Raw genomic sequence first — 26098 nt, 5'->3', positions numbered from 1 at the left:
GTATGCTTGGGAAAGACTGTGACGCATCCAAACTCAGGGTTATTTCTGTCTTCCTCTTCATTTTTTTAATATAGTTCCTTGGGTCTAGTTATTTTGGGGCATATAGACTTTATGTCCAATAAACTGTGTAAATATCCCCCTATGCTCTCGCTCATCTTCCTGTTCTTTGTCCTTGCATCGCTTCCTGGACAAGGCTTCTGAACTAATCTTCCTTGTATCCCCTGTAACCTTGTTGACTAGTGATCCTAGCTGTGCAGTGTGGGGAGTGAAACCTTGTATTAACTCAGCCTATCTCATAACATTAAATGTTAAAGGAATGAAATATTGAGAGATTACAAAGATAGGATTGTGTTAATATGACTAGAACCGCAGAATAGATCGGGAAAGACATTCAGAGTGAAAGAAACAAAATGTAAAATTCACAGGTTCCTACCTACCACCTTATTCTCTAGGAATTACAGTATGTTGCTATCTCTTTAAAGTAACCATTTCTTTTTGGGTACCTATGTATCTTATTCCTACTTTCAATTCAGCAAACACATATGCACCACTGGGCTGTGTGAGGAATACAAAGATATAAATGTAGTCTGTGCCATTCATTCTTTTGGGATAGTGTAAAGGAAGGGCCAGATATATACATATAAGCTAATATAAGTGAGAAAGCAGAGGAGCATTTCAGACTAAGTATGCTAGGACTATTTGAGGAGAGAGAGAGAGAGAATTCTTTCTGCTGGAGAAATGAGGAAAGACTACATAGAGAAGAGGAACCTGATAGTCTTGAAGGAAGATACATATTGTGAACAGTAGGAAGCAGTGCATTCAAGGCATAGGGAATACCTTTAATGAATGTATGGAGGCAAGAGATGTCATGTTGAGTTTGGGGAACAGCCAGTACTTCAGTTTGGCTAGGAGGTAAGGAGGTTGGAGCTGGATTATGGAGGGCCATAAATGCCTAACTAAGCAATTTATATTTTATCTTGAGTGTGAAAGTGAGGCACTGGAAGTTTTTGAACGGGTCAGTCACTTGGTCAGACATGGCCCTTAGAAAGATTATTTTAACATCTTTATTAAGGTTGTATTGGAGAAGGGGAGAAACTGGAAGAAAAATTAATTAAAAGGCTATTTCAGTAGTCCAGAGGAAAACTGATGAGGATCTGTATTTGGATGAATTAGAGGGGGAAGATACTATGTTATGTTAGAAGATTTCTGTGTTAGTATAAGTGGTAAGTTATAGGAGATGTTATGGAGAATTAATAAGACATATTCATGGGGAGGAAAGGAAAGATTCAGAGACAACTATAATATTTGCAACTAAAATAGGGGCACTTAGAGGATGTAATTTAGGTTTAGGGATATAGATATGGAAATGACCAGTGAGCAGTTGAAGATATGGCATCTGGGGGGAGATGAGAGAGAGAGAGCGCGCGCGTGTGTGTGTCTGTGTGTGTGAGAGAGAGAGAACGAGAGAAACAAGAGACAGAGAGTATCAACCATAGAGAAGGGATAATTATATCCAGGGGAGTGGGTGATGTCACCAAGGGAGAGAATGTAGAATTAGAAGAGTGCCTAGGAGAGAGCTTTGGGAGATAACTGTCCTTAAGGAACAAGAAATTGATGTTGAGCAAAAGAAATTGAAAAGGATCTTTCAGACACATATCAGGCAGTCAGAAAGTATTTATTAACATCTGTCATGTGCCAGGTACTTTGCTAGTTGCTGGGGATACAAGGAATGAAGTCCTAAATGCAACGAAACATTCAAGGGACTTACATATACAAATATGAAAGATAGCAGATAATTATATATAAGTATATGCAGAATAAATTAAATAAATAAATAAAAGTATTAACTGTAAGGTGATTTAGAAGTGAGAGCACTAGCAGTTGAGGGATGAAAAACGGTTTTATTTACAAGTTGGTGTTCATGCTGCATCTTAAGGGGACAAAGAGGTTCTGTGAAGTGGAGGAACAGAAGGAGGAAAAAGTTGAGTCAGAAGAAAACTAGGATGAAACTTTGTCTTAGAAGTTAATAGAGGAGAGTCTAGCTGAGGATCTATTCACCAATGTCTAGCATTACAAAGAAGTCAAAGAAAAGGCCATTAGATTTAGCAGTTTAAAAGAATGGCACCTTTGGAGAGAGCTGTTTCAGTAGAGTTGATTTTAAAAGTCACAATTACTAGGTATTGAGATTTCAGTGGATGATGAGGAAGTGTCAGGGAGAAAATATAAATAATAATTTCTAGGAGCTTACCAGTGAAGAAGAGTAGAAGTCTCTTTTGGGAATGATGATGTAGGCGGAGCCAAGATGGTGGCGTAGAAGCAGGAAAACTCTGTGTGCTCCCCCCACAACCACCTCAAATACCTATAAAAAATGACTCTAAACAAACTTTAGAGCTACAGAACCCACAAAGTGACAGAGAAAAACAAATCTCCCGCTGAAGACAGCCTGGAAGGCAGACAGGAAGGGTTCATTGCAGTACACTGGGAGCAGAGCCCAGCTACGGTGAGCCCACAATTTTAGCCTCAGGGTGACCTGACCAGCCAGGGCTGGAGGGACTTCAGGAGAGTGGATCACATAAATGTCAAAGACAAAGTGAGAATGTCATGCTCTTATTTCCCTTCTCCAGCAGAAATATCGAGGACAAGGTGGCCTAAAGTCAGTTTTCTTTTTATTTAATACGCTTAAATTCCCACTAAACTTTGCTCTAACCAATGGGCCCAAATACTTCCTCCAGGGGTCTTCTTAACAGACCCATATTGTCCCAACTTCTAAACAAGAGTCTTGAATCAACTTATTTTTTCCAGTGGTTAATGCTATATTAATTTTTTGCATATTGTTTTTGATGCCTGTCTTTTGTCTTTCTCCTTTCGTGTCTTCCTCTTTATATGTGTGTTAAGCTTTCTGATTTATTTTAGGGGTCCAGTCATCTGCATCTTTACAACTTCTGGACCAAGAGCTTCTATTGAAAGTTAAGACTGAAATTGAAGAAGAACTGAAGTCTCTGAATGAAGAAATTTCTGAAGGTTTGTTTGTTCATCTTATTCTAGCTATATTTCATTTTTTATTTGTTTAAAAAAATACTTAAGAATTTTTTCTAGTGTATTTTTAGAATAATATGCTCACATAAAGTAGTAAATATTTAAGTGTTAGAGGGCTTTTTGTTTTCTTCTAGAACATCTCCCAAATCACAGAACTTCAGAGTTTGGAAGGTATCATGTTACTCACCCATCTGAGAATCCCTCTATAACATGTCTAAGAAGTCTTGAACACCTCTTATCACAGGGTCTTTGAACAGAGTTCTCTCTGAATTTATTAAAGATGCATAGATCATCACACATTCATTCACAAGACATTCCTTGGCTAAGATACATCTTTAGTTTTTAGCAAGTCACATAGCTTTTTCTAACCAATAAACAAGTTAAATTGAACAAATAAAAAAAGTAAAATCATGCATTTTTATACTTTTTGGAATAGAATACTGATCTTATTAAATAATCTGTGAATGATTTTTTTTCTGATAGTAGTAGGTCATGAATTAAATCACCACTTAATCATAATTACAAAATCACAGAATTTGAGAGTTGACCATCTAACCCAACTTATACATGAATGAATCCCCACTATAATGAACCTAACAATTTGTTGGTTGTTCAGCCTCTGCCTGAAGACTTCCAAGGAAGGGGAGCCCATTATCTGTCAAGGCAAGTCATTTCACTTTTGGATAGCTCTAGTTGTTAGCAAGTTTTTTTCTGAAAAAATGAAGCTGAAATTTGCTTCTCTGCAGCTCCCATCCATTGCTAGTTCTGCTCTCTTTCCAGCCCTTGTTAGTTTAATCTATAATTGTCACCTGGTGTCTACTCTTAGATTTTTAATACACACACGTCCATGCTAACTGGAAAGAATCGTTAATAAAAATTAAAAAGAATGCTGTAGTTTTGACTTTCCAGACATTTAATATTTAATTTGATTTAGCAAACAGTTATTAAATACCTACTATGGATAAGGCTCTCCAAGGCTCTGGGGATACCAAGATAAAAGTGAAAAACAAGCCCAGCTTTCTACTTGGAGATGGAACATATGGGCAGATAAGTAAGTATAGAAATAACTGGAAGAGAGATCTCTAAAAATTAGGAGGCTTAGGAAAGGCTTCCTTTACTATGTGGCATCAGACCTGAATCCTAAAGGAAACTGATTCCAGTCATATGGGGAGCCTGGGCAAAGGCAGGGAAAAGTGGACCAGTTTGGCCAGAATTTAGGTCTTAAAGATTTGTGCTTCCAGACCTCTTTGTTTTTCAGCTTCCAGTTGACTCTTCCAAGCAATGAGATAGTTCAGAGGCAGTCAATGGAAGGAAGAAAACAAAAGGCCTAGGTATATAATCCATCTACTGGTTTAGTCCTTAATCAGAAGTCCAATGTAACTGGGGGAAAAAGTGGCATTTTTGATGACCTGCTGTTAGTACATAGAGCAAATAATATCTCCTACTTATGTAGTACTTTCATATTCCAAAATGTTTTCTTCAGAACCATCTCCCTGAGTTAGGTAACACAGTTATGATTTCTATTTTACACATTGATCCTCAGAGAGGATCAATGACTTACCTGAGATCACAAATGAGGAAGTTCTGAAGCAGGGATTCCCAGGATGCTTAGACTCTGCTTCTGTCTCTTTTTTTTTTTTTTGGAGGAGGGAAGGTAGGGCAGTTGGAGGTAAATTACTTGCCCAGGGTCACACGGCTAGGTTTTTGTGTTAAGTGTCTGAGTCCAGATTTGAACTCAGGTCCTTGGTCCTCCTGACTCCAGGGCCAGTGCTCTATTCACTGTGCCACCTAGCCACCCCATGCTTCCATCTCTTATGACTGTGTAAAATCAAGCCTGAAATCAATACTATGAGAAAAACAAAACAAAGCAAACAAAGGACAAGGTACCATAGAGTCAGGAGTTAACTGTAAAATAAAATCGCATGTCTTTGCTGTGAAGATACAGAAGCACTGAATATATCTCTAAGGAATGCAGATAAATCCTTGTCCCTTCCAGTCTTATAGCAGTATAGCCTTCTTGTTTAGTTTTCTAAAATCGAGTTCATTGACCTCTCCCTGATAATTAAGCTAAATTGTCTAAGACTCATCAGTGTCTTTATCATTCCATATATCTTGAACAACCACAATGATGTCTTTTTTCTTATTTTGCCACACCTAATGATAGATTCTTAGGAGTGGAGTTGCATAATATATATACCTCTAGATGTCATTTAAGTTGGGTTTTTCTTTTGATCTGATTCTTCAGCTTTCACCAGCACAGGCTTTGACTGCCACACGTCTCCAGTATTCAGCCCTGTTAACCCAGAGAGCTCAATAGAAGACTGCTTGGCCCATCTGGGACAGAAGGTGTCACTGGAACTGAAAGAACACATGCACGAAGCGTTGCAGACTCTGCTCAGCCAGTGAGTCACCATTGCCAAGGCAGACTGTGCTTCCCTTAGTGTCTTCATCCTTCCCCTAAGAATGGATTGACCAAGGCTTTGCTTTTATGGGAACCTGTATCGTTTATTTTGTCACCCTTAACACTTAAAAAAAAATCTTCCGTAGATATAATATACCCTTTGTGTTCAGATACATTGTTTCAGATAAACATAGCATAGTAATGGCACCTTCTGTGTCAATAACAACAAATGCATTTCCTGGATATTTTGGAATGGCTCATTTAATTTTCTTAATCTCCAATTTTCATTACTGCACAGACCCATACCTAAATGTTAAGGTTTGGATATTGCCTTATAGCATAGGATTAATATTATCTCATATTTTAGGACTCCCAAGTGTTGCTAAACTTGGAATTGTACATCTGCCTATGGAACTATTTTCACAGTTTTTTAACAGAAACTTAGCTCCCTCCTGGTCATTTTTCTGGCTTTTTAAGACTAGAGGCAAATAGAAAGTAATAGTGAATGTATATTAAAATATATCAAAACTATTTCATATGAATATTTATTTAAATAAACCAAAATAAACTTTTATTGTAGTTACTTATTGGTAGGTTATTAGGAAAGTGGTATGAATTTGAAATATTATCACATGTACTTTTGAAAGCAGATAGCAGTATTGGCTCACAGAATACACAAAAGTCAGTTTTAAGAACCACAATTTAGATACTCAGTATGGTAAACAGTTCTTAAATTCAGGTGGACAAATTATATTGTTTATTATTTTCTTTAATACTATTTTGTTGAAATTCATTTCTTGCATTCTAATTAATTGTGTATGCATAAGCTTCCAAATTACTCTTAGATGATTCTAGATTTGAGTAAGTCAGAATTTAGCGTATTGTTCTGTACTGAAAATCCTGTTTGAGTTTCTTTGAATTCTATTCTGTGGAAAGAACATGAGGTACAAATAAGTATGGGGGTTGGGGGAAAAGACATTTGAACGGAGAATCTTGGAATAGAGGAATAAGTGAAAAACAAAAGACAAAGATTATTTAGAGCTTTTACTTGGTGGTCTTGAGTGAATCACTTAATTTCTTTTAGTTTTCATGTCTCTCAGATCCCACTGATATATTAGGAGCAAGAATTAAATAATGACTTTAACATGCTTTGAGTTCCCCAAAGAAAGATGTTCTTTAGGCAAAGAATTCTTAATTTCTTCTCTGGTCTGTTAGTAATCTATATATTTTTTAAAAACCTTACTCCTAAATAAATGACTATTTCCCTTCTTTATCTTATATTTTTAAAAAACCTTACTCCTAAATAAATGACTATTTCCCCTCTTTATATTATTTTTACAAAAGTCCTAAATGCTGTGATTTATTTTGACATTTGTACCCCATGTCAAATATCACAATTCACATTTCTTTGTGAATGTGATTTCTTTTTTCCACCTTTGAAAAGTGGGTTGTACATAGTTCCTTATGTACAATTGACTTTCAGTGAATGGGGTGGGAATAAGTAATTTTTCTAATGCATGACCTTAAAGTTTCTTAAGAGTTAACTTACTGTTTGTGTTTACTGGAATTTTAAAATTATTCATTCAGAATCAAGTCTAAATAAAACCAAGTTTGATTGGTTTCTGAAGATTGTTTCTCTTTCCACCATCCTTTTGTAGAAAAGTCATGACTGTTTTCTGACCATGATCACTTCAGAAGCTAATCAAATTTGTGTTACAATATTTTGGCAAGTCAAAACATAAAAACCCACTATTTCTAACTATGGTGTTTTGAAGTCGAATGTGTTACCTTATCCCCACAACCACTTTAAGGCAGGCTGAGCAACAATTCTGCACTTTGTAGAAACTCAGCAGTCTTATTGAGTGGTTATGAAGGAGCTTCTTTGGCTTGGCTATATCACGTTCCCTTTGAATGTTTCAAACAGTTGTCATCTTCTGAATGTCCATATTTGCAGAGCTGTAATTAGCAAAATACATGCTTACCCTGAAAGATCCTCAAGTACTTCAGCCTCCCAGACAGATTCCATGTAAGGATCACTAAGAGCAGCAGTGCTGAAGAGTCCAGCAAAGGAAGTGAAGGGATTGAGCGTCAGAGGGAATTTTAAGTAGAAGCAGAATGTATTCTAGCAGGTAGTGCAGTTGAAATGTCACCAGAGTCTAGGAGAGAAATCCTCGTCCATGAAATCATTCTGCGGTAACTTCTTAACTACTTTATTGTTAGGAACGTGGCAATAAAGTCTTCTTTGAAAAGTGGATTACTAGGCAGCACAGTTCCCTTTGATATTGTTTTAATGTTGCTTCAGTATTAATTTGTGAAGAATATTTGCTGGGTTTCTGAAGCACTTGGATTGTTAACTCTTGCATCTAAATCCTAACCAAATGTAATGATTGCTAAAGTTTGTGTGGGATCAGTTGTATTTATTTAAATAAAAATAAATTAGATTACAATATGAGCTAGAAAAACTGTTTTCTGTAGTCTCCATATTTTAAAATGACTAGTTTCTTTTCTGAAATTAGATGTGTGGTGTTTTTTTTTAAAGCAATTGGGGTTAAGTAACTTGCTCAAGGTTACACGGCCAGTTATTTCTGGGTGTGGTGGTAAGTATCTGAGCCCGTATTCGATCCCAGGTCGTCTCGACTCTGGAGCCGGTGCTCTTACTCACTGTGCCACCTGGCTGCCCCAAGATGTGTTCTTTACAAATCTATAAATCCATATATAGGTAACAGTAATTTTTGTGTATGTGATTTTAAAAAGTTACATGTTTTTAGCCTTCTTAGTCAATTGTCTATGGTATATGGGATTTTTTTAGATATATACCTAACACTATACAAAGCTACTTTTAAAAATAGTGTTCTAAAATCATATCATTCAACTAAATGCTCCTTTACCAAACTTTTTCAGAGAGTGTACACAGGCCCCCTGTGCTACAGACTCTGTTTTGTTAAATTACATTCTCTAAGAGGAGACTTTTCTGTCATTTCCTTTTACCCATAAATTAACTGAGTAAGAGTATTTCCCTGAGGAAATAGAAGTTTTATAAATCTTAACCACACTCTTCTGACTCCATTTTTTTTTGAATAACATAAATTTGACGATTTAGAATCAGAATATTAGATCAGAAAAGGAATTTAGAGATCATTGAGTCCTTTCTCTAGATGAAGAGACTGAAGTCTAGAAAACTTCAGTGATTTACTCATGGTTTCATAACTATAACTAGTGAAGGTCAGGGCTTAAAACTAAGACCTAAGTCTCCTGACTCAGTTTACTGCACTTTCTACTATACTGAGTTGTCTTACAGGACTATTAATGGACCAGAAAGATTTTAAGAAGAGGCTCAAGTCTTTAAAAATGAGTCTTTTTATCATTTATTTTGTAAGTTTAAATCCTACCAATTAAAAATTTTGTTTTCATGAAATGAAATGCTTTTCTCATGTATTAACTGGGTAGCAACTAGATGAGGAAACTAAGGCACAGAATTTAAAACTTAGAGCAAATTAATAAATGACCTATCATCTATTATGGCTACCCAATTCTTTGAATTTCTGGTAGGTCTAGTACTATAATTCTTAAAGAAGTAATAAGAAATATTTCTCTTCAGACTTTGAGGAGTTAGTATTCTGAGGTTTGGTTTATAAACATGATCTATTCTTTAAACATGGAAGGTTTTACCAGGTGTCAGGTCTTTTTGTTTATTAAACATTTATACTGTGTTTGGTTTTAGAACTGTCCTGAATGAAATCCTTTTTTTCTTCCTTTATCTCATTCTTTGGTACTGTAATAAGCCAGATTGTGATAACTAACATTAATTCCAGAAAACCTAAAAAATACTTAACAAAGTACAAATTTAGCTGAAAATATACTTATTCTTCCAGAAAAGTGACTACCTAGTTCAGAATATTTTCCATTAACCTAAAGTAAATGTTTGAGGAACAATGAAAACTGTTAGTTTGAAGTCATACTTTTCTTTGATTATGGGTTTGATTTTTTTTTTCTTTTTAGGGCCCAAACAGAATGACTAGCTATTAGTTAATGATAGTGAGGGTGAATCATGTTTTCATATGTGTTTGTATTCATATAGTCTTCTGAACATTTAGAGTTTTCCTTCTTTGACTCAGACTTTTAAAAAAAATTTCTACAGGCCAGTGAGCTATCAGGCATATCGGGAATGTACACTGGACACTGCAGCTCTTACCGGCGGCTGGAATAAGGTACTATCCAAATTATCATGTGTGTTTACAGTATTTTTAGCATGTTACTATTAAGGTAGTGTAGAGTTCTTGATCAATAATAGACCTCTTGTAGTACCTATAGAAATATCAAGACTGGTCCTATATGCAGGTAGCCCTATACAGGATATGAATTTTTGAGTAACTATAAGGCCCCAATCCGTTCTTAAAAGAGGGTTTTGATATGGTGCCACTCTCTTCTCGTGCTTGGCCCAAAATTTCCATCACTACATTCACTCACTTAGATTAAACAGAGAACATTTTCCCCAAAAAATTATATATTACCTAACCAGGGAAATCAGGCCTTAGTAGATAGATAACCTTCTTTATGTCATTGCATGCTAGTTTATTGTTAATTGTTCGTTATTATCATGAATACCTAAGGCACAGAGAACATGAGGGCATGTGATTCAGTAGGGCTGAATTCCAGAAGGCTGTTTGAAGAGATAGGATAGCATGATGATTGCCACTAAGATGAGCCAGAGAGGGCAGCTGATGATGATTATCTGTAGATGCCCAAAGAGTGGGCATGTGAGTGACAGGAGCATACAGAAAAAAGGAGGGCTTTGAAGGTTTGCTTGATAAAGTTGTCATGCTATATAAGGAAAAATTACTATAGTATAATGGGCAGTAATGTATAGTTCATGGTTACCATTGTGTAGATTAAGTCCATTAATAGTAAAATCTCTTCATGAAAATCTACCTGGATCACAGATTCTTTTTTGCTTTAAGTTAAATTATGTTCCTTGAGTAGTAACATTTTACATTTACATAGTATTAATTAGCACTTGAGAGTGAGCATACATAGCATTGTTGGTCTCAGTTTTTCTCTGTTTTCCTAAGATAATGCCCAGAAAATTGGGGTGTTTGGAGCAGGGAGTAAAGTAGTGACTAGAGAATTGACTTTAGAGTCCAGAAGATCTGGGTTCATGTCTTACTTTTGACATGCAGGCATACCTTGGAGATACTGTGTTTTCAGTTTCAGTCTACCGTAATAAAGTGAATATCACAGTAAAGTGAGTCACAAAAAGTTTTGGTTTCCAAGTGCATGGAAAAGTTATTTTTATACTACGCTGTATTAAGTGTGCAATAGTATTACATCTAAAAAAACCCCAATGTATGTATCTTAAATAAAAAATATTTTGTTGTTAAAAAATGTTAACCATCATGTGAGCCTTTAGTGAGTCATAATCTTTGTTGTGGAGGGTCCAGCCTTGATGTTGATAGCAACTAACTTATCAGGGCGGTGGTTGCTGAAGGTTAGAGTGGTCATGGCAGTTTCTTAAAATAAGACAATGAAGTTTGCCTCATCAACTGACTCTTCATTTTACTTGGAACACTTAGATGCCATTGTAGGATTATTAATTGGCCTAATTTCAGTATTGTTATGTCTCAGGGAATAGGAAGGTCCAAGGAGGAGAGAGAGGGGAAAGGGGGAATGGCAGGTCAGTGAAGCAGTCAGAACACATAACATCCATTATTTATTTATTTACTTATATTTTGTTGGTTTTCTTTTGAGAGGGGAAGGCAGGGCAGTTGGGCTTAAGTGACTTGCCAAGGTCACACGGCTAGTAAGAAGTGTCTGAGGTTGGATTTGAACCCAGGTCCTCCTGACTCTAGGGCTGGTACTCTATTCACTGCACCACCTAGCCGTCCCAAACATAACATTTATTGATCAAGTTCACTGTCATATGGGCATGGTTTGTGGCACCCCAAAACAGTTACAATAGTAAGATCAAAGATCACGGATAACCATAACAGATATAATAATGAAAAAGTTTGAAATATTGTGAGAATTACCAAAATGTGACACAGAGATGCAATGTGAGCACATGCTATTGTAAAAATGGCGCTGCTAGACTTGCTTGATGCAGGGTTGCCACAAGTCTTCAATTTGTAAAAAACGCAGTATCTGCAAAATGCAGTAAAACAAGGTATGCCTCCACTAACTTGGTGATCTTTGCAAATCATTTAATCTCTTAGTGTCCTAGGGAACTTTAGAAGAGTTGTTTGATAGAGGGAGCTTTCTCACTGAGAATGCCCTCCATCAACAAAATCATAGGTTCAGACCAGTAATTTACACTTATGTACATGTGTTAAGATTATAGGGCATTTTATGCACATATCTCATTTGATGCCCACACTCTTCCTGTGTGGTAGATAGTGCAAGTAGTATCCCCATTAAAGTTTTTAATGACTTGCTCAAGGTCACTAACAGCTAGCATGTGTAGAGGTGGAACTGAAACCTAGGTCTTCTGATTCCAAATCCATTGGTGTTTTTTTGTTTGTTTGTTTGTTTTTGCTTTTTGGAGGGGGAAGGTAGAACAATTAGGGTTAAGTGACTTGCCCAAGGTCACATGGCTAATTTTGTGTTAAGTGTTGCAGGCTGGATGAGAACTTAGGTCCTCCTGACTGTGGTCAGCTGGTGGCTCTATTCACTGCGCCACCTAGCTGCCTCCCATTGGCGTTTAACTGCTTTTCTACTGTAATATAAGTCTTCATATTACAAGTCTATAATACGAATGTTTTAGTTACCCAACACTAGCATCATTAGTGTTTTTTCGTCTATATTAGATTTGTTTCCATTGAATAAGGAAAATGCTGTGAATGTTTGGGATGGATTTTGTAACTTTATAATTATAGAGGTATGAGACTGATTCTACTCAAGTCCTCCACTATTGATGCCGCCTTATCATGGTTGAGATTCTAGAAGTACAAGCTTTGACAGGTACTATCAAAACTGAAGAAGTTTCAGGTACTAGAAACAGATTTGGTCTGTTGTATCCATAAGTCTATAGACAAGTTCAAGAAAATTCATCACCAGGTTGACCATAAGTTGTGATGAGTAGAGTAGGCATGTTTCTTGCTTTTCAGTGCCACTCTCTGACCATTCACTTGGCAACTTCTTTTGGAGGTTCACTCCATCCAGATATATCACCCCATCTGTCTTTCAGGTCTTTTTCCTTCTCAGGGATCTCATTTCCTGCACATCTTCTTCTCTACCACATTCCCCATCTCTTGGGCATGAATACTTCAGTTTCTATTTTAAATCACCCTTGCTTCCTAATTCTTTAGCTTCCATGATTTACACTTAACCTTAGTCACATATAAATGTGGCTGGAAAGGTCATAATCCTTGATTTCAGCCTCATCATCTACAGTCCACAACTCTGCATTTCCTCTATTTCATTCGTCTTCAGAGCGAGTCTATGGACCCTACAAGGCGTGATAGGCTGATATAAGAAGGTGTACAACCAAACAATGCAGGAGTGAGAAGATGGGCCAAATTCCACCCATCCTATGATAGCCAATGAGGGAACACCAGCATCCTGTTCACCTCTCATCACTCTAATATTCTCCCAATCAACCTTCTTCCAACCTCTTCCCTTCTGTACTATGTGTAAGCTCTTCAGGGAGTTTGTAACCTGAGACAACTGCAGCAATAATGCAGATTACATTGGGGAAAACCCTGTGCTCTCCCCTTCGTGGTTGTGGTATGTGTCTTCCCTTGGCTTTGAGTTCTAGGGTGATGGGTGGACAGTAATGTGCCCCTTGGCTTCTTTAAATTTTCTCTGTGGCGAGGTAGTGATGGGTTGTGCTCTGCCACACGACTCATTTTCTTTCCCTCTCTTCGTTATTACTCTTGGGGGTATCACCATCCTTCTAGTTTACAACCTGGGTTACAACTTAGTGTTATTCTGAACCCACTCAAACACACCCAAACCTTGTTTCTACCTCCAAAACATCTCTTGTATGTATTCTTCTCTTTAGTCACATTGCCATTGCCCTAGAGCAGGTACATCCTGCTTGAACTATAGCAGTAGCCTTTTCTAGGCTTGGTCTCACTCAGGACAGTCTGGTGATTCTGGCTACTGATTGGTACGAAATGAGACTCTGGCAGACCATCTAACATTTTGCCAGAAGTTGTTTACTCAATTGTAGACCAGCACGACTTGGCAGTGGGAGGGGCCAAAATTAAAATAGGTTGAACTTCTTCAGCTGCAGATAGGTTAGAAGAGAGACAGACTGCCCATGGCTGGTTGCTGTGGGTTATGTGACAAACAGGAGAGAATACGCTGTGGCAACGCTACATTTTTCAGTGTATGCCTGCTTAATTGCATGGAAAGGAGGTTTAGCAAAGATATGATTCATTTGTATAGTTTTCTTGACATTGAATTTTCTAAGAACCCTGACTTTTATTCCAGTGGTAAAGAAGCTGGGACAGCTAGTTGACACAGTGGATAGGGTACCAGTTCTGAAGTCAAATCTAGCTTCAGAGACTTACTAGCCACGTGACTTTAGACAAGTCACTTAACCCTGTTTGCCTCAGTTCCTCATCTGTAAAATGAGCTGGAGAAGGAAATGGTACTCTTTGCTGAGACCCCAGTGGGGTCACAAAGAGTCAGACACAGCTGAACAGCAGGAAGCTATATCAGTGGTCCAAGTGGACCAGTTAAGTCTCAAAGACAGTTTCATTACTGGTAATTTTTTTCTGAATTTAAGAAACAGCCCCACCCCCAAATGAGCATTTCCATGTACAAAATAGAACGTAAAAAAAGTTTTATAGGGAATCATGACTCTCTTACACATAGCTTGTCATAAAATGTACATATATAATAAATTGTACATACAATATAATAAAATGTACATACGTAATAAATCGGACATATTAATTTCAAGGCTGTCCTGCTTGTCTGTTTCCTTCCGTATGGGTGATGGGGACCCCAGAAATCCTCTACCCAGAAAAATTAAAAGTCAGAGGTATCTTGAGGTGGCTGGAAGGCGGGCTTACAAAAAACAGGGAAATAGGGGATAGCCAATTCAAATGTACCTGTCCTTATTTGGCAAAAGCAAAAGTAACTAAGCTAAGAGCTTAATGCTGATTGACAGCAAGGGAAAGGGAAAAGGGTCCTGTACAAACTGAACAATTCAAATGTTCTCGTCCTTATTTGGAGAACTAAAGCGAGGGAGGAGCCAAAGTCCCACCTCCAGGGTGGAGGTTGAAAACCCCTAAAGGGTCTGATGCTGATAAGGGTGTGGCTAATGGGGAAAGACTCCTGATGAGGCCTAATGCTGATGAGGCTGTAGGAAAAACTAAAGAAGGGTGAAGGGGGAAGCTGAAACTTTGGGGCTGACAAGTTTTAACCTTTCCCATTCACTTCTGAACATCTGTTCTCTTCTGTGCATTTCTGTAACTGCTTTCATGTTCCTTTTTTATTTCTTTTGGCAACACTGTTGCTAGCTCCCTTTCTTACCTAGTTTAATCTTTTAATAAATAAAACCACCCAGTGGCCATGCCTTAAAATAAATATTTCTGCAGTCCTCTGGAGATGTGGTTGATTCATTGATTTGATTGGGTCTGAAAATTGTTTCTTTTCGACAAAGTTGCTATTAAATAAATTGTACTCCTAATTTTACTTACCTCTGTAACAATGAACACATCTTCTTAGAATTCTTTGAAATAATTTTTTCCTAATTTCTTTTTAAAAATAAAATAAAATAAATTCAAATAAAATTTTTTCTTCTGAACACCAAAAAAGCAGTTCCATGTGTATGGTGTGACATGAAACCATGAATCTTTATTTCATACCACTTGCTAAGTTATATATTAATTATTAAAAGAATATATATAAATTTTAAGTTCAATAAATGTGTAGATATATATATATATATTTATAAATACATAAAACACAAGTTATTTTCAAAACTGCCTTGCTTGTCTGTGTGCCTTCATGGAGGCAAGATGGATCTTATTACAGAAAGGTTGTGGGAGGAATCTAGGGGTGGTGTAAAGGAGGAGTTTGGGGGGGGGGTGTCTTCCAGAGGAGTCAAATGAGGTCATACTCCAGTAATGGGAATGGGGAGGGTCTTCAGGAGGAGTCAAATGAGGTCAGACTCCAGTAATGAGAGAGGGTGGGAAATAGCTGGAGGCTAGCTGGAGATGGGGGACAAAGGAGGGCTAGTCTAGTTTAAGGGTAACAGATTTGGGGCATAAATATTTTGGGAGGATCCAGGGTGGGAAGTAGACAAACAATGGAGGGCTGGCTTGTGGGAAGATTCAAGGAGAGCTCAAAATGGGGTTCCCAGAGCCTGTATCTCATCTAAGCTGCTAAGTACAGTAAACCACCACCATCTCTCCTGGGACCCCAGTGGTAATGTTGAGGTTTGGGGTTTAGGGGTGCTAGAGACCCAAAAATACCGATATGCCGGGTCCTGCCTAATGGATTCTACTTAAGTCTTCTTTCAGTGAAAGAAAAGCAAAGTTTATTAAAGATTTGACATATTGGGAAGACTTAAGGAGCCAAAGCATTTGTGAAATTTGTATTGACAAGCAGACCAGATTGTATCTCAACTAGATTAAATCTGAGCACTTTCTTGGAGGCAAGGAAGGGAGGTATCTATGGGTGGTCTAGTAGTCTGGAGTGATGGGAGGAAGGGGGTGACCAGAGGTCAGATTCCTAGGAATTGGATTATGGATGGGAAATAGCTGAAGGCTACTTGGAGATCACTGAAGGTGGAGGGCTAGGCTAGGTTAAGTGTAACAGAGATTTGGGCCTAAGGATAATAAAAGGTTTATGGCATCATCTAGTGGGAAGATTCCAGGAGAGTTCAAGGGAGTTCCCAGAACTTGTGCCCCATCAGTAACAGCTAAAATTGTGATCTTTGTCACAAGGGTGTTGCAGCTGGGGTATGGTTTAGCATCCAGGGCTGGGAAGCCTGAGGAGGGGCTTGAGCGACAGGTTTTTATCAAGTATTAGGGCAGAGGGGTACAATTCTCCTAAAGGTCTGGTGGGGAGGGGGGTGTGGGGGACATTTTACCCTGGGAAGGAGGTGATAGGTTGTTTTGCATAACAACTGAAAGTCCTTAAATAAGGGGGTGAGGGGGAAGAGTTAAGTATTTACCAAAAAAAAATCTGGCTGGAGCTGGTCAGCCTCAGGCAATTCATGGGTCTGGGAATGGAGAGCAGGTCAGGTTTTGATTGGCCTGCTTTCAGTTTGTTTTGACTACCCTCTGGACCTTTGGACCTTTTCATGTGACTTGCACTTGAAATCTTACATTTGTACTGACTTCCCCCATTGAAAGTGGCCTCTGAGCCACTGACTCATTTTTATTTGTATCCTTAGCGCTCAGCACTGTGCTTTTGCATGTAGTAAGCTGTGTGTAAAGAAATGCTTCATTCATTCATTAGCTATATACATACAGGAAATATACTGGAGTGGATGAAAGGTAATCTCTCAGGAACCACTTAATAGGTGAGTGGAGTGTGTGTGTTGGGGGATGCTGGAGGAGGTTCTGTGGCAAGGCCTCCTTCTGAAAGAAGTTGGGATTTGACCTGTGTTTTGAAGGCAGCCAGGGAAGTCCTGAGGGGTAACACCTCAGGTAACACCTGAGAGATAGCCATTGAAAATGCGAGTCTGTTTGAAGAACCATTAGAAGCCTAGTATTACTGGGTGGTAAATTAAGTGGAGAAGAATAATTCTGTGAAGGAAGGGAGGAGTAAAGTTGTGAAGGGCTTTAAATGCCAGATGAATTTACAGCCCTAGACAAAAACAACAGAACAACAATAAAAAACCACCTGGCAATTTATATCCCCCACTCCTAGTTATATAAAAATATTCCTAGTTTGGCTAGATTGCTTTCACCTTGTCCAAAATATCTTGGCTGTTTTCTTTTAGATTATAATTGACAATATATATTATGTTGGGTTTCAACAATATTGTTTTTATGTTGGGAGGAGTCTAGAAAACTACTCAAAGACATTATTTAGTATGTAGATTCATTGACCTTTGTCATTGTTTTCTTATGCAGATACGTTTTGTCATTCCTCAAGTAATGCCTTAGCTACTGGGCCTGTGAATTGAAATTGCTTTACTATCCTTTTGCATTTCCTTGTCAATTTGAGTGGAACTGCTTCCATTTGGATGAGTCTTCGGCAAAGTAGATGCAGAGAATAGTTTAGTTCATTTCTGCAGTATCTTAAGAGAAGATAAAGAAAAGTTAGGTAGTGTCACATTTGTTTTCCTTTATATTTAGTCCTAGAAGGTGTTAGGCATAGATCATTACACAGACTTCACTGTCTTTCAGGAGCTAAGTCTTGAGTACAGAAGAGCATGCAAAATTTCCTTCTTTTGCCACATTCTTTTACATTCTTTGTCATAGAGCTTATAAAATTTCGACACATACTCTTTAATTCTTAATCCTGAAACTACATTTATCACCTTGAATACTTAGTTTTCTTTTGACATGATTTTTTTTTTTGCAAATTGATTGAAGAAAATAGATTTGCAAAGGGGTGGTTTAAATCAAACTAGTTCTCAGGACATTGAAGCATGTTTATTTTCATGCCTTGGAAAACTTTCTCAGTTTTTTTTTTTTTTTGTCAAATAGGATGGTATGAGTTGATGTTACAATATTTCACCTCCATTTGGGAAATTCTGTAATTCTGGAGCAATTCTGTTTCTCAGTATGGCGGTGTGTTTTATGTGGTTGTTGATAGCTTTCATTTCTTTTGAAAACTGTTTGTTAGAGCCTTTGACCTATTGTAGAGTGACTCTTGTTCTTTTGTATTTATGTGAATGTCTTTTATATCTATATATATCTACATTTGATATATATCAAATTTTTATCAGAATTTTGTTAAAATTTCCCAGCTAATTGTTTCCCGTCCTTTTTAACTGCATTGATTTTTCTTTTACAAGAACTTTTCAGTTTTGTGTAATTAAAATTGGTCATTTTATCTTGTGTGATCTCCTCTGTCCCTTTCTAGCTAAGAATTCTCTCCCTTTCTCTGTGAAAGATTTCTTCCCTCCTCATTTGTTAAAGCTTCTTCTGTCACCTGAGTATTGAGTTTGGAAGTTTTGACCATTATAATAATGGCTACTTTTCCATCTATGTTACAACTTTGCCAGCACCCTTTTGACTTGGGCTTATGGTTTCTTTTCTAGCCTTTTGTGCTAGACTTTCTCATACCTGAAAGTAGATGAAAGTAGTTGTGCATCAATTGTTGCAAGAGTAGATACCATGATAAGGCTCTCTGTAGGCTTTAAGCCAGAACACAGTATAAAGATGCTACTACTGTTGACCATGGATTTTTAGTTGCTTTAGTTGTCACATCAATGAGTGGAGTTGAATTGCCCACATACTGCATTTGTGAAATGGATGGCTGTTGGTTGGAATGACTTTTATGGTTCCAAAGATTTTCTTTTCTTTCTTTTTTTTTAAGTGCATAACTTTAATTACGGAATTGCTCTCCTGCTGGTTTATCAGTCAGTGAAGACTTTAAAAAAAAAGTGCCAGGCACTGTGCTAGGCTTTAGGCTACAGAGACAAAAATGAAATCTCCCCTTTCCTCAAAGAGCTTAGGTTCTATCGGAGGAGAAAACATGGACATATATGCGCACGTGCAGAATAAAAATGAGGTAACCTCAGAAATTGGAGATTAGGAAAGGCTTCTTTTAGAAAGTGATGCTTAGATTGCCTTAAAGAAGTAAGGGAAGCCACAAGGTGAAGTGAGGAGGGAGTGCATTGCAGGCATGACAGTTGGGCAGCACAAAAAACACAGAGAAGGGATGTGGGATCCTGTGTGTGAGGAACAGCAAGAATGCCAGTTCGTTTAGACTGTAGAATTCAGGAATGGGAATGATAAGAAAGGTAATTTGGGGTTAGATTGTAAAGGGCTTTTAAAAGTCGAACAAAAGAGCTTACATTTTATCCTAGAGTTCATTGGGAGCTACTAGAATTTACGGAGTTGGGAGTAATAGGGTAATATGGTCCATCCCTTTCCACTTTGGCAGCCCTGTGGAGGATGGATTAGATTGGGAGACTTGATACCAATTGGGAGGTAATTTCAATAATCTATGCAAGTGGTAATGAGAAACTGAATTAAGTTGGTGACAGTATGAGTAAGGAGAAGGGGATAGATTCTAGAGTTGTCTTGGAAGTAGAGAAACAAAAAAGATTTGGCAGCAGATTGGGATGAAGGAGAATGATGAGTTGAGGATAACCTTGGGGTTGAGGACTTATGATACTGAAAACATGGTTGTAACTGCAACCATAATGATGTAGATACAATAGTGCCCTAAAGGTTGAGTTGCCCTTTCCCTGGTTTATCCTCTAAAGGCTCCCTAAAATACAGAGATGCCCTAAGCTCATTCCCTGGCATCCTAAAGTCTCCCCTTATTTTGAAACATCACAAAACTTCCCCTTACCCTGGACCATAAATTTCCATGTCTCCCTTATCTTATGTCATTCATCATCCTCATCCCATGTCCTTATCTTGCAAGACTTATCTTGTCCCTAAATCTCCAATCCCCTTTAGAAACCCTAAAATTACATTATCATCCTTTAGGCCCTACATAGCTTTCTGTGTAAGTCTGATCTTTGTCCTATATCAATGCCTTTGTTTAGCTTCTTGCTGAATCTCAGGTCCATATGGTTTTGCATCAGTAAAGCTCCCTTAGGCTAAAGAGAAGGTCTGATTGAATTCTTTCAAAAATCTAAACCAGGGGCTGCTAGGTGGAGCAGTGAATAGAGCACGGCCCTGGAGTCAGGAGGACCTGAGTTCAAATGCGGCCTCAGACACTTAACACTGTTAACTTAACCCTGTGACCTCGACCACAGGCAAGTCACTTAACCCCAATTGCCCTGCATTCCCTCCTCCAAAAAGCAAAAAAAAAATCTAAACCAGCTCTCCCAACTCTGACCCTCAACAATAATAGTGAAGTTTGTGAGAGTAGTTGATTTTAGGGAGAACTCAATTTGATTGCTCTGGAGTACACGGGCATCAAAAAGCAGCCTCTCAGGAGTTGGTGATCCTAAGATCTGGCAGAATTTCCCACTTCTGTGCCCGATGTCGTCTTGATGTTGTGTTGCTGCTGTGACAAATGTAGACAGAGGTGGAGGGGAATGTGGCATTTTATATTTGGTAATTATCTTTAAGACTTCATGAGGTTTTTTTCAGTGCATTTTATGGTCTCCCAGTGTTTTTTAGCATTTCAGTTCTAAACCTGAATTGCAGGGTCCAAATATGGATTGATCCAGAATATTTAGTATTAATTTGCAGGTTTGGATCACAATAACTTTTGTGGTTGAAATGGGAAGGGTAATGTGGAAACAAAAGTTTTGATAATTGGATGGCCAAAGTCTGGTACCCAGTGGTGGAGAGCTATGGGTTACCCTTTAAATGGGATAAGGAAGGGGCCCCCTCTCACCCTGTGCTATTAACACAATGTGTACTTAAAGAGTTTCACATGCAGAGTTAAAAAATGGTAGAAACCAATATTGAGGCAGCTAGGTGGCAGAGTGGATAGAGCATCGGCCCTGGAGTCAGGAGAACCTGAGTACAAATCTGGCCTCAAACATTTACTGGCTGTGTGACCCTGGGCAAGTCACTTAATCTCAATTGCCCCCCCCTCAAAAAAAAAAAAAACAACAAAACCAAACCAATATCTACTGGCTCTTACCAACAGCTTTTTAAAAGTTGGATCACTAATATAAATGAAAACAAAATGTCTTTGTGCATTTAACTGTTGGAGCCGGTTGTGGATGTTTTTGGTTTTAAGGACCATGCCTTGAGGACAGGGGAGCAGTATTGTAACCACTGCTCTGGTGATCAGTGTTCGTATTGATAGGTTACCGCTGGGTAGCCTGACTATTTGACAAATGTGCTGATGGAGAATGTGCTGAAAACCACTTAGATTGAGGCCTAGAGGAAACAAAATGGGAGTGAGGAGAAGAATTGGGAACCTGTGCCAGTTTCAGTGTTGATTTCTTCCACTGGGAGAGTTGAAGGTTGGTGGATTTTCAAAGAACTACGGAGGTTATACTTTGGCTAAACTTTAGGTAGGTTGTTACTGGACTTGGAGTCAGGAAGACCCTTACTAGCTGGATGACCCTGGCTAAGTCACTTAACCTCGGTTTGTCTCAGTTTCCTTTTCTGTAAAAATGAGAATAGTAGAATAGCACCACTTCCCAGGGATGTTGTGAGAATCAGATGGGATAATGGTTATGAAGTGCTGAGCCATGCATGTCACTTAGTGAGCCCTCTAGAAATGTCATTTATTGTTGTCGTCATCATCATCCTGTGCTACCTGTTATTTAGCTATTAGTCTCAGATGTGAAAATGAAGAGAAGAGCAGTACCTCCCAGGGCTGTAGTGAGGATCAAATGAGATAATGCTTTTCCAACACTTAGCACAGGGGCATAGTAGGCACATAAGAAGTGTTTTCTGTTAGATTGTGAGTTTCTTGAGGGTAGGGACCTGTCTTTTGCCTTTTTTTATATCTGCAATGCTTAACATTGTGCCAGACACGTGGTAAGTGCATAATAAATTTTAAATATTAGCTGATTATTGGTGAAACAGCAATCTCATAAGTCATTAGAATGATAGTTGATGAGAATATAATCTAATTGGGCTTCCCGACTTTAGAGTTCAAGAAGTTTAGGGAGCTCACAGAAGATTTGCTTTTCCAAAGCTAGTTAATTCCATTAGAGGCCTTTATTGGGGATAATACTTTGTTCCTTTTTAGGTAGTTAAGATGGATAGTTCTACATACCCCATAAAGATGAATTCCTTCAGTAGCTGGTTCCCTAATGGTTGTCAGCAACTGAGGTGGTGAAATTCCCAAAAGATCAGTTTGGGAAACTGAATTTGTGCTGCCTCCTCATCTTACTTCTACCCCCTATGAGCCACTTGTGTTAGGAGTAATTCCATCTCACCATCTGTATGGGAGCCTGTGGCTTCACATTTTAGGTATGGCATTCCTGACCCTATGGGCTTTAGCAAACCAACATAGGAAATTTGAATGGAATCTTGGGACATTTCCTAGTGACTAATTGGGCAAATGTGTTTGCTCACACAAATCAGTGCTCTAAGGATGATGGGACGAGAGCCTCGGCCTACATTCATGTTAGTTAACCACAAGGTGATGATATTCTTTTCATGGGGTCAAGAAGATGATTGATTATGGTGATATTAGCAAAATTGTATTGCATTATCTGGGGTCAGGGCAATAAAGCTTCTTCTTCTACCCTGACCAGACTTAGGACATCTCCAAAAACCCCCTACATTATTTTGTCATTCCAAGTTGCTTAAGTCTTTTGTCTGATTCTCTTGGGATGAGTTCTCCCAGGTCAGCAGCTGATACTCTCGAAGGCTCACATTGTTCTAACTTTAGGACCACGAGGGAACCAGAGTCCAAATACCTGAATCATTGATTTAGAAGGGGGTGAGGTCAGATATATTAAGGAGCTCCTTCCTGGCAGCCAGGATATTCTTATACTGAGGCCCCTCCCTCAACAGTTTCAAAAGACACTCCAGTTTTCAGTGGAGGTATCTGAAGGGAAAGAACACTTCTGAGAAGAGCCATCCTTGCTCATGTAGAGTTGATGGTAGACCTGGTGCTGCTGCTGGTGCTCTTTGAAAAGAGTTCCTGTCTTTAAATAGCTGCCATTCTATTGTAAGTTTTCTTTTGTAAATCATATACAAGGCCTCATGTGGATCTCCCTAACTATTTTATAAATCTGTGTATTTTCTTAGGAAAATCCTATTGGAGATCATTAGCCTATTTTCTTTGTTATAGATAAATTTGTTCTCATCAATACACTATAAGTCAGTTCTTCCCTGATTAGTTAACACTAAAAAATTATTTTCAAATTTCAAATTTTACTTTTCCCCTCTTTTTTGGAAGGTTTTGGTGCCTCTGATTCTACTACAGCAGATGCTGATGGAACTGACAAGACAAGGGCAGGACCATCTTAGTGCATTGATACAGTTTGGTGTGACATACCTGGAGGACCATGCTGCAGATTACATCATTCAGCAAGGCGGATGGGTAAGAGTTGGGCTGCTGGTTGCTGTTCTCTTCGAGAGTACCTTAAATATAATCTCTCCTATCTCCATTCTTCCCTCTCTTCTCATCCTTTTTGTCTGTCACATAGCAATAGTAATTTGAAGGATTTCTCTAGGTTCCCTTGAACACAAAAATTGACTATGCCATCTTGCTATTGGAAAACTAGATGACCAGGATAATCTTTCTTGTTTGGTCTGACTAGTTTGTGAGCTAAAGAACAATTAAGCAAAACCTTTAGAGAAATGATTAATTATAGATGATATAAGAGGTATTCAAGGAGAATGGGGAATGGAACAGGAATCCTTTTGTGAAGTATCACTCATTCTACCTTCATCACTTCTATTTAACTCTCCTCTTAAAGATATATGACTGACTAAATGCATCCTTTCATATGTTATATTCCTAGTAAGTTAGAATTTGGCCCTGGAGTCTTGATATTAATGACTTAGATTCTTAGGGATTATATGCCATATTAAAAGATTATAGGGAAAGAATGTGTTAAAATGAGTCTTAACTGGGAAATAGTGATCTTAGATAACTATGTTTTTCACATACCTTCGGAAAAGTCTACTCTTTTGCTTATTGTTCCTCTTAGGAAACCAGATTTCTTTCACTGCCTAGGCTGTCAGATTGTGAAAAAACAGACTTCTGATATATTAATACTGAATGATTGAGGGAATGTAGTGAAATTTCGTTAATTTGAAGTTTAAGATAAGTAGGACAAAGGATGTGTTGAAATTTACTTTTACATTGTCTGTACGAAAAAAGGCGTTCCTATTTCCCCTGGTGTGCCAAAGGCATGGCTCATGTGTCCAAGAAGCACCTGAAGCCAATGGCTGCCCTGCCAACGCTGGATGCTTCACACACTAACTGAGGAAGTGCCTACCACTCATGGACTTCTTCCACAGCTGAGTCAGGTGCACCCTGACAGGGGCCTAAGGTTAAGGTTCATCAAGATTGATGACAAGGTCAACATGGACTTGAATCTGCTCTTACTCCATGAACTTCATCAGCAGTGAGAAGACTGGTTAGCATCTCTGTCTAGTGTGTGACATCAAGGGCCACCTTGCTGTTCATTGTCACAACTGAGGAAGCAAAATACAAATTGTGAGCACCAAGGCCATTCTCCATCTAGTTATCCATGGTGCTTACAACATCCACTATCTCATAGCCCCCAAATAGAGTAGTAGGTGAATGTTCACATATCACACCAGGTTTTCTCTGGCCAAATAAAGACCTTGCACTGTGCTTTAAAAAAAAAAGTTACTAAGTAAATGGATTCATTTAAACCCACCAAAGTTCAGGGGTCATCACCACATCTCAAACTAAGCTGTAAAGAAGTAATCCTAGGGGAGCAGAGTCAAGGTGGCTTCCATCTTCCCCAATCCATGTAAAAAGGGGACTCTGAACAAATTTTGGAGCTGCAGAACCCACAGAATCTAACCTCCCACTGAGGACAGCTCGGCAGGCCGGCAGGAATTGGCCAGGGCAGAGCTCTGGGAGCCAAGCCCAGCCCCACGCCAAGGGTTTAGTCCCAGGGCAGGTCTGACCAGCCGCCAGCCAGCCAGAGGGACTCCAGATCAGCAGCAGCTGTGGCCATTTCCAGAATTATCAACACATAGTTGTGAAGGACAAAGTGAGAGCTCAGTGTAGTTAGGACTTTGGACTTTGGGACCCAGGAAGTGGGAGTGGATTGGCTTTTGCCCCCCTGGGCGAGAAGCCGCTGAGACACCTGGCACAGCCAGCCAGCTCCACGTGGCAGCTTCAGCCCCAGGCCTGCAGATTGTAGGGGGACCAAGCGACCAGTCTGAAGGGTAATCGCTCTTGCCTTAACCTGCTTGGATCTGGATTGCAGTCTAGGGTGGAGGTCCTGGGGTGTGTGACCAGCTTGCCAGAGTGTGTAGAGGCCTCAGAGAGGGCACCCATCTAATACCTCCGGCAGCTGAGAAAACCCCAGCATTTGGGATGAAAGCTCCCCTGTCTGGTGGCAGAGTCCTACTGTGGCAAAAAGCCCAAAAGTCAAGTAATTTAGTGGCAAAATGAGCAGGCAAAGGAAACAAAGCAGACAGAAGATTCCAACATTAGATTCCTATTTTGGGGACAAAAAGGAGCAAAGCATGGCATAGGAGGAAGACAGTGAAGTCAGAACTCCTGCACCAAAAGCTTCAAAGGAAAATAAGAGCTGGTTACAGGCCATAGAGAACCTTAAGAAGCAGATAAGAGAAGTGGAGGAAAAATGGGGAAGAGAAATGAGAACGATGCAAGAAAATTATGAAATGAGAGTCAACAGCCTGACTGAGGAAAATAATACCTTAAAAAATAGACTAACTCAAATGGCAAAAGAGGCTCAAAAAGGCAATGAGGAGAAGAATGCCTTAAAAAGCCAAATTTGCCAGATGGAAAAATAATCTCAAAAGCTCAATGAGGAGAATCATTACCTCAGAATTAAACTGGAGCAGATGGAAGCTAATGACTTTTTATGAGAAATCAAGATGCTGTTAAACAGATCCAAACAAATGAAAGAATAGAAGGCAATGTGAAATACCTCATGGGAAAAACCACTGACCTGGAAAATAGATCCAGGAG

At 38.7% G+C, this 26098-nt stretch overlaps 1 protein-coding gene across 5 annotated transcripts in view; it reads left to right on the top strand.

The window, feature by feature from the left end:
- Positions 1-26098, top strand: part of BCL2L13 (BCL2 like 13) — an 83351-nt gene that overhangs the window by 38012 nt on the left and 19241 nt on the right. For 2 of the 5 annotated variants that reach the window (XM_069094299.1, XM_069094300.1), the window contains 4 exons: positions 2914-3021; positions 5282-5438; positions 9576-9645; positions 23351-23494. In XM_069094299.1, coding sequence (XP_068950400.1) covers positions 2914-3021; positions 5282-5438; positions 9576-9645; positions 23351-23494 — 479 coding nt within the window. Of the gene's footprint in view, positions 1-2913; positions 3022-3652; positions 3679-4294; positions 4321-5281; positions 5439-9575; positions 9646-23350; positions 23495-26098 lie in introns of those variants that run through there. The other 3 variants (XM_069094302.1, XM_069094303.1, XM_069094301.1) reach the window with 3 other exon arrangements.

Source organism: Petaurus breviceps, unplaced genomic scaffold, assembly GCF_028583685.1.
Source record: "Petaurus breviceps papuanus isolate PSGF00001 unplaced genomic scaffold, PetGlider_PUasm1.0 216, whole genome shotgun sequence".
Lineage (NCBI taxonomy): Eukaryota > Metazoa > Chordata > Mammalia > Diprotodontia > Petauridae > Petaurus > Petaurus breviceps.
Note: the sequence above shows the minus strand (reverse complement) of the source record. Positions and strands in the feature narration are given on the sequence as shown.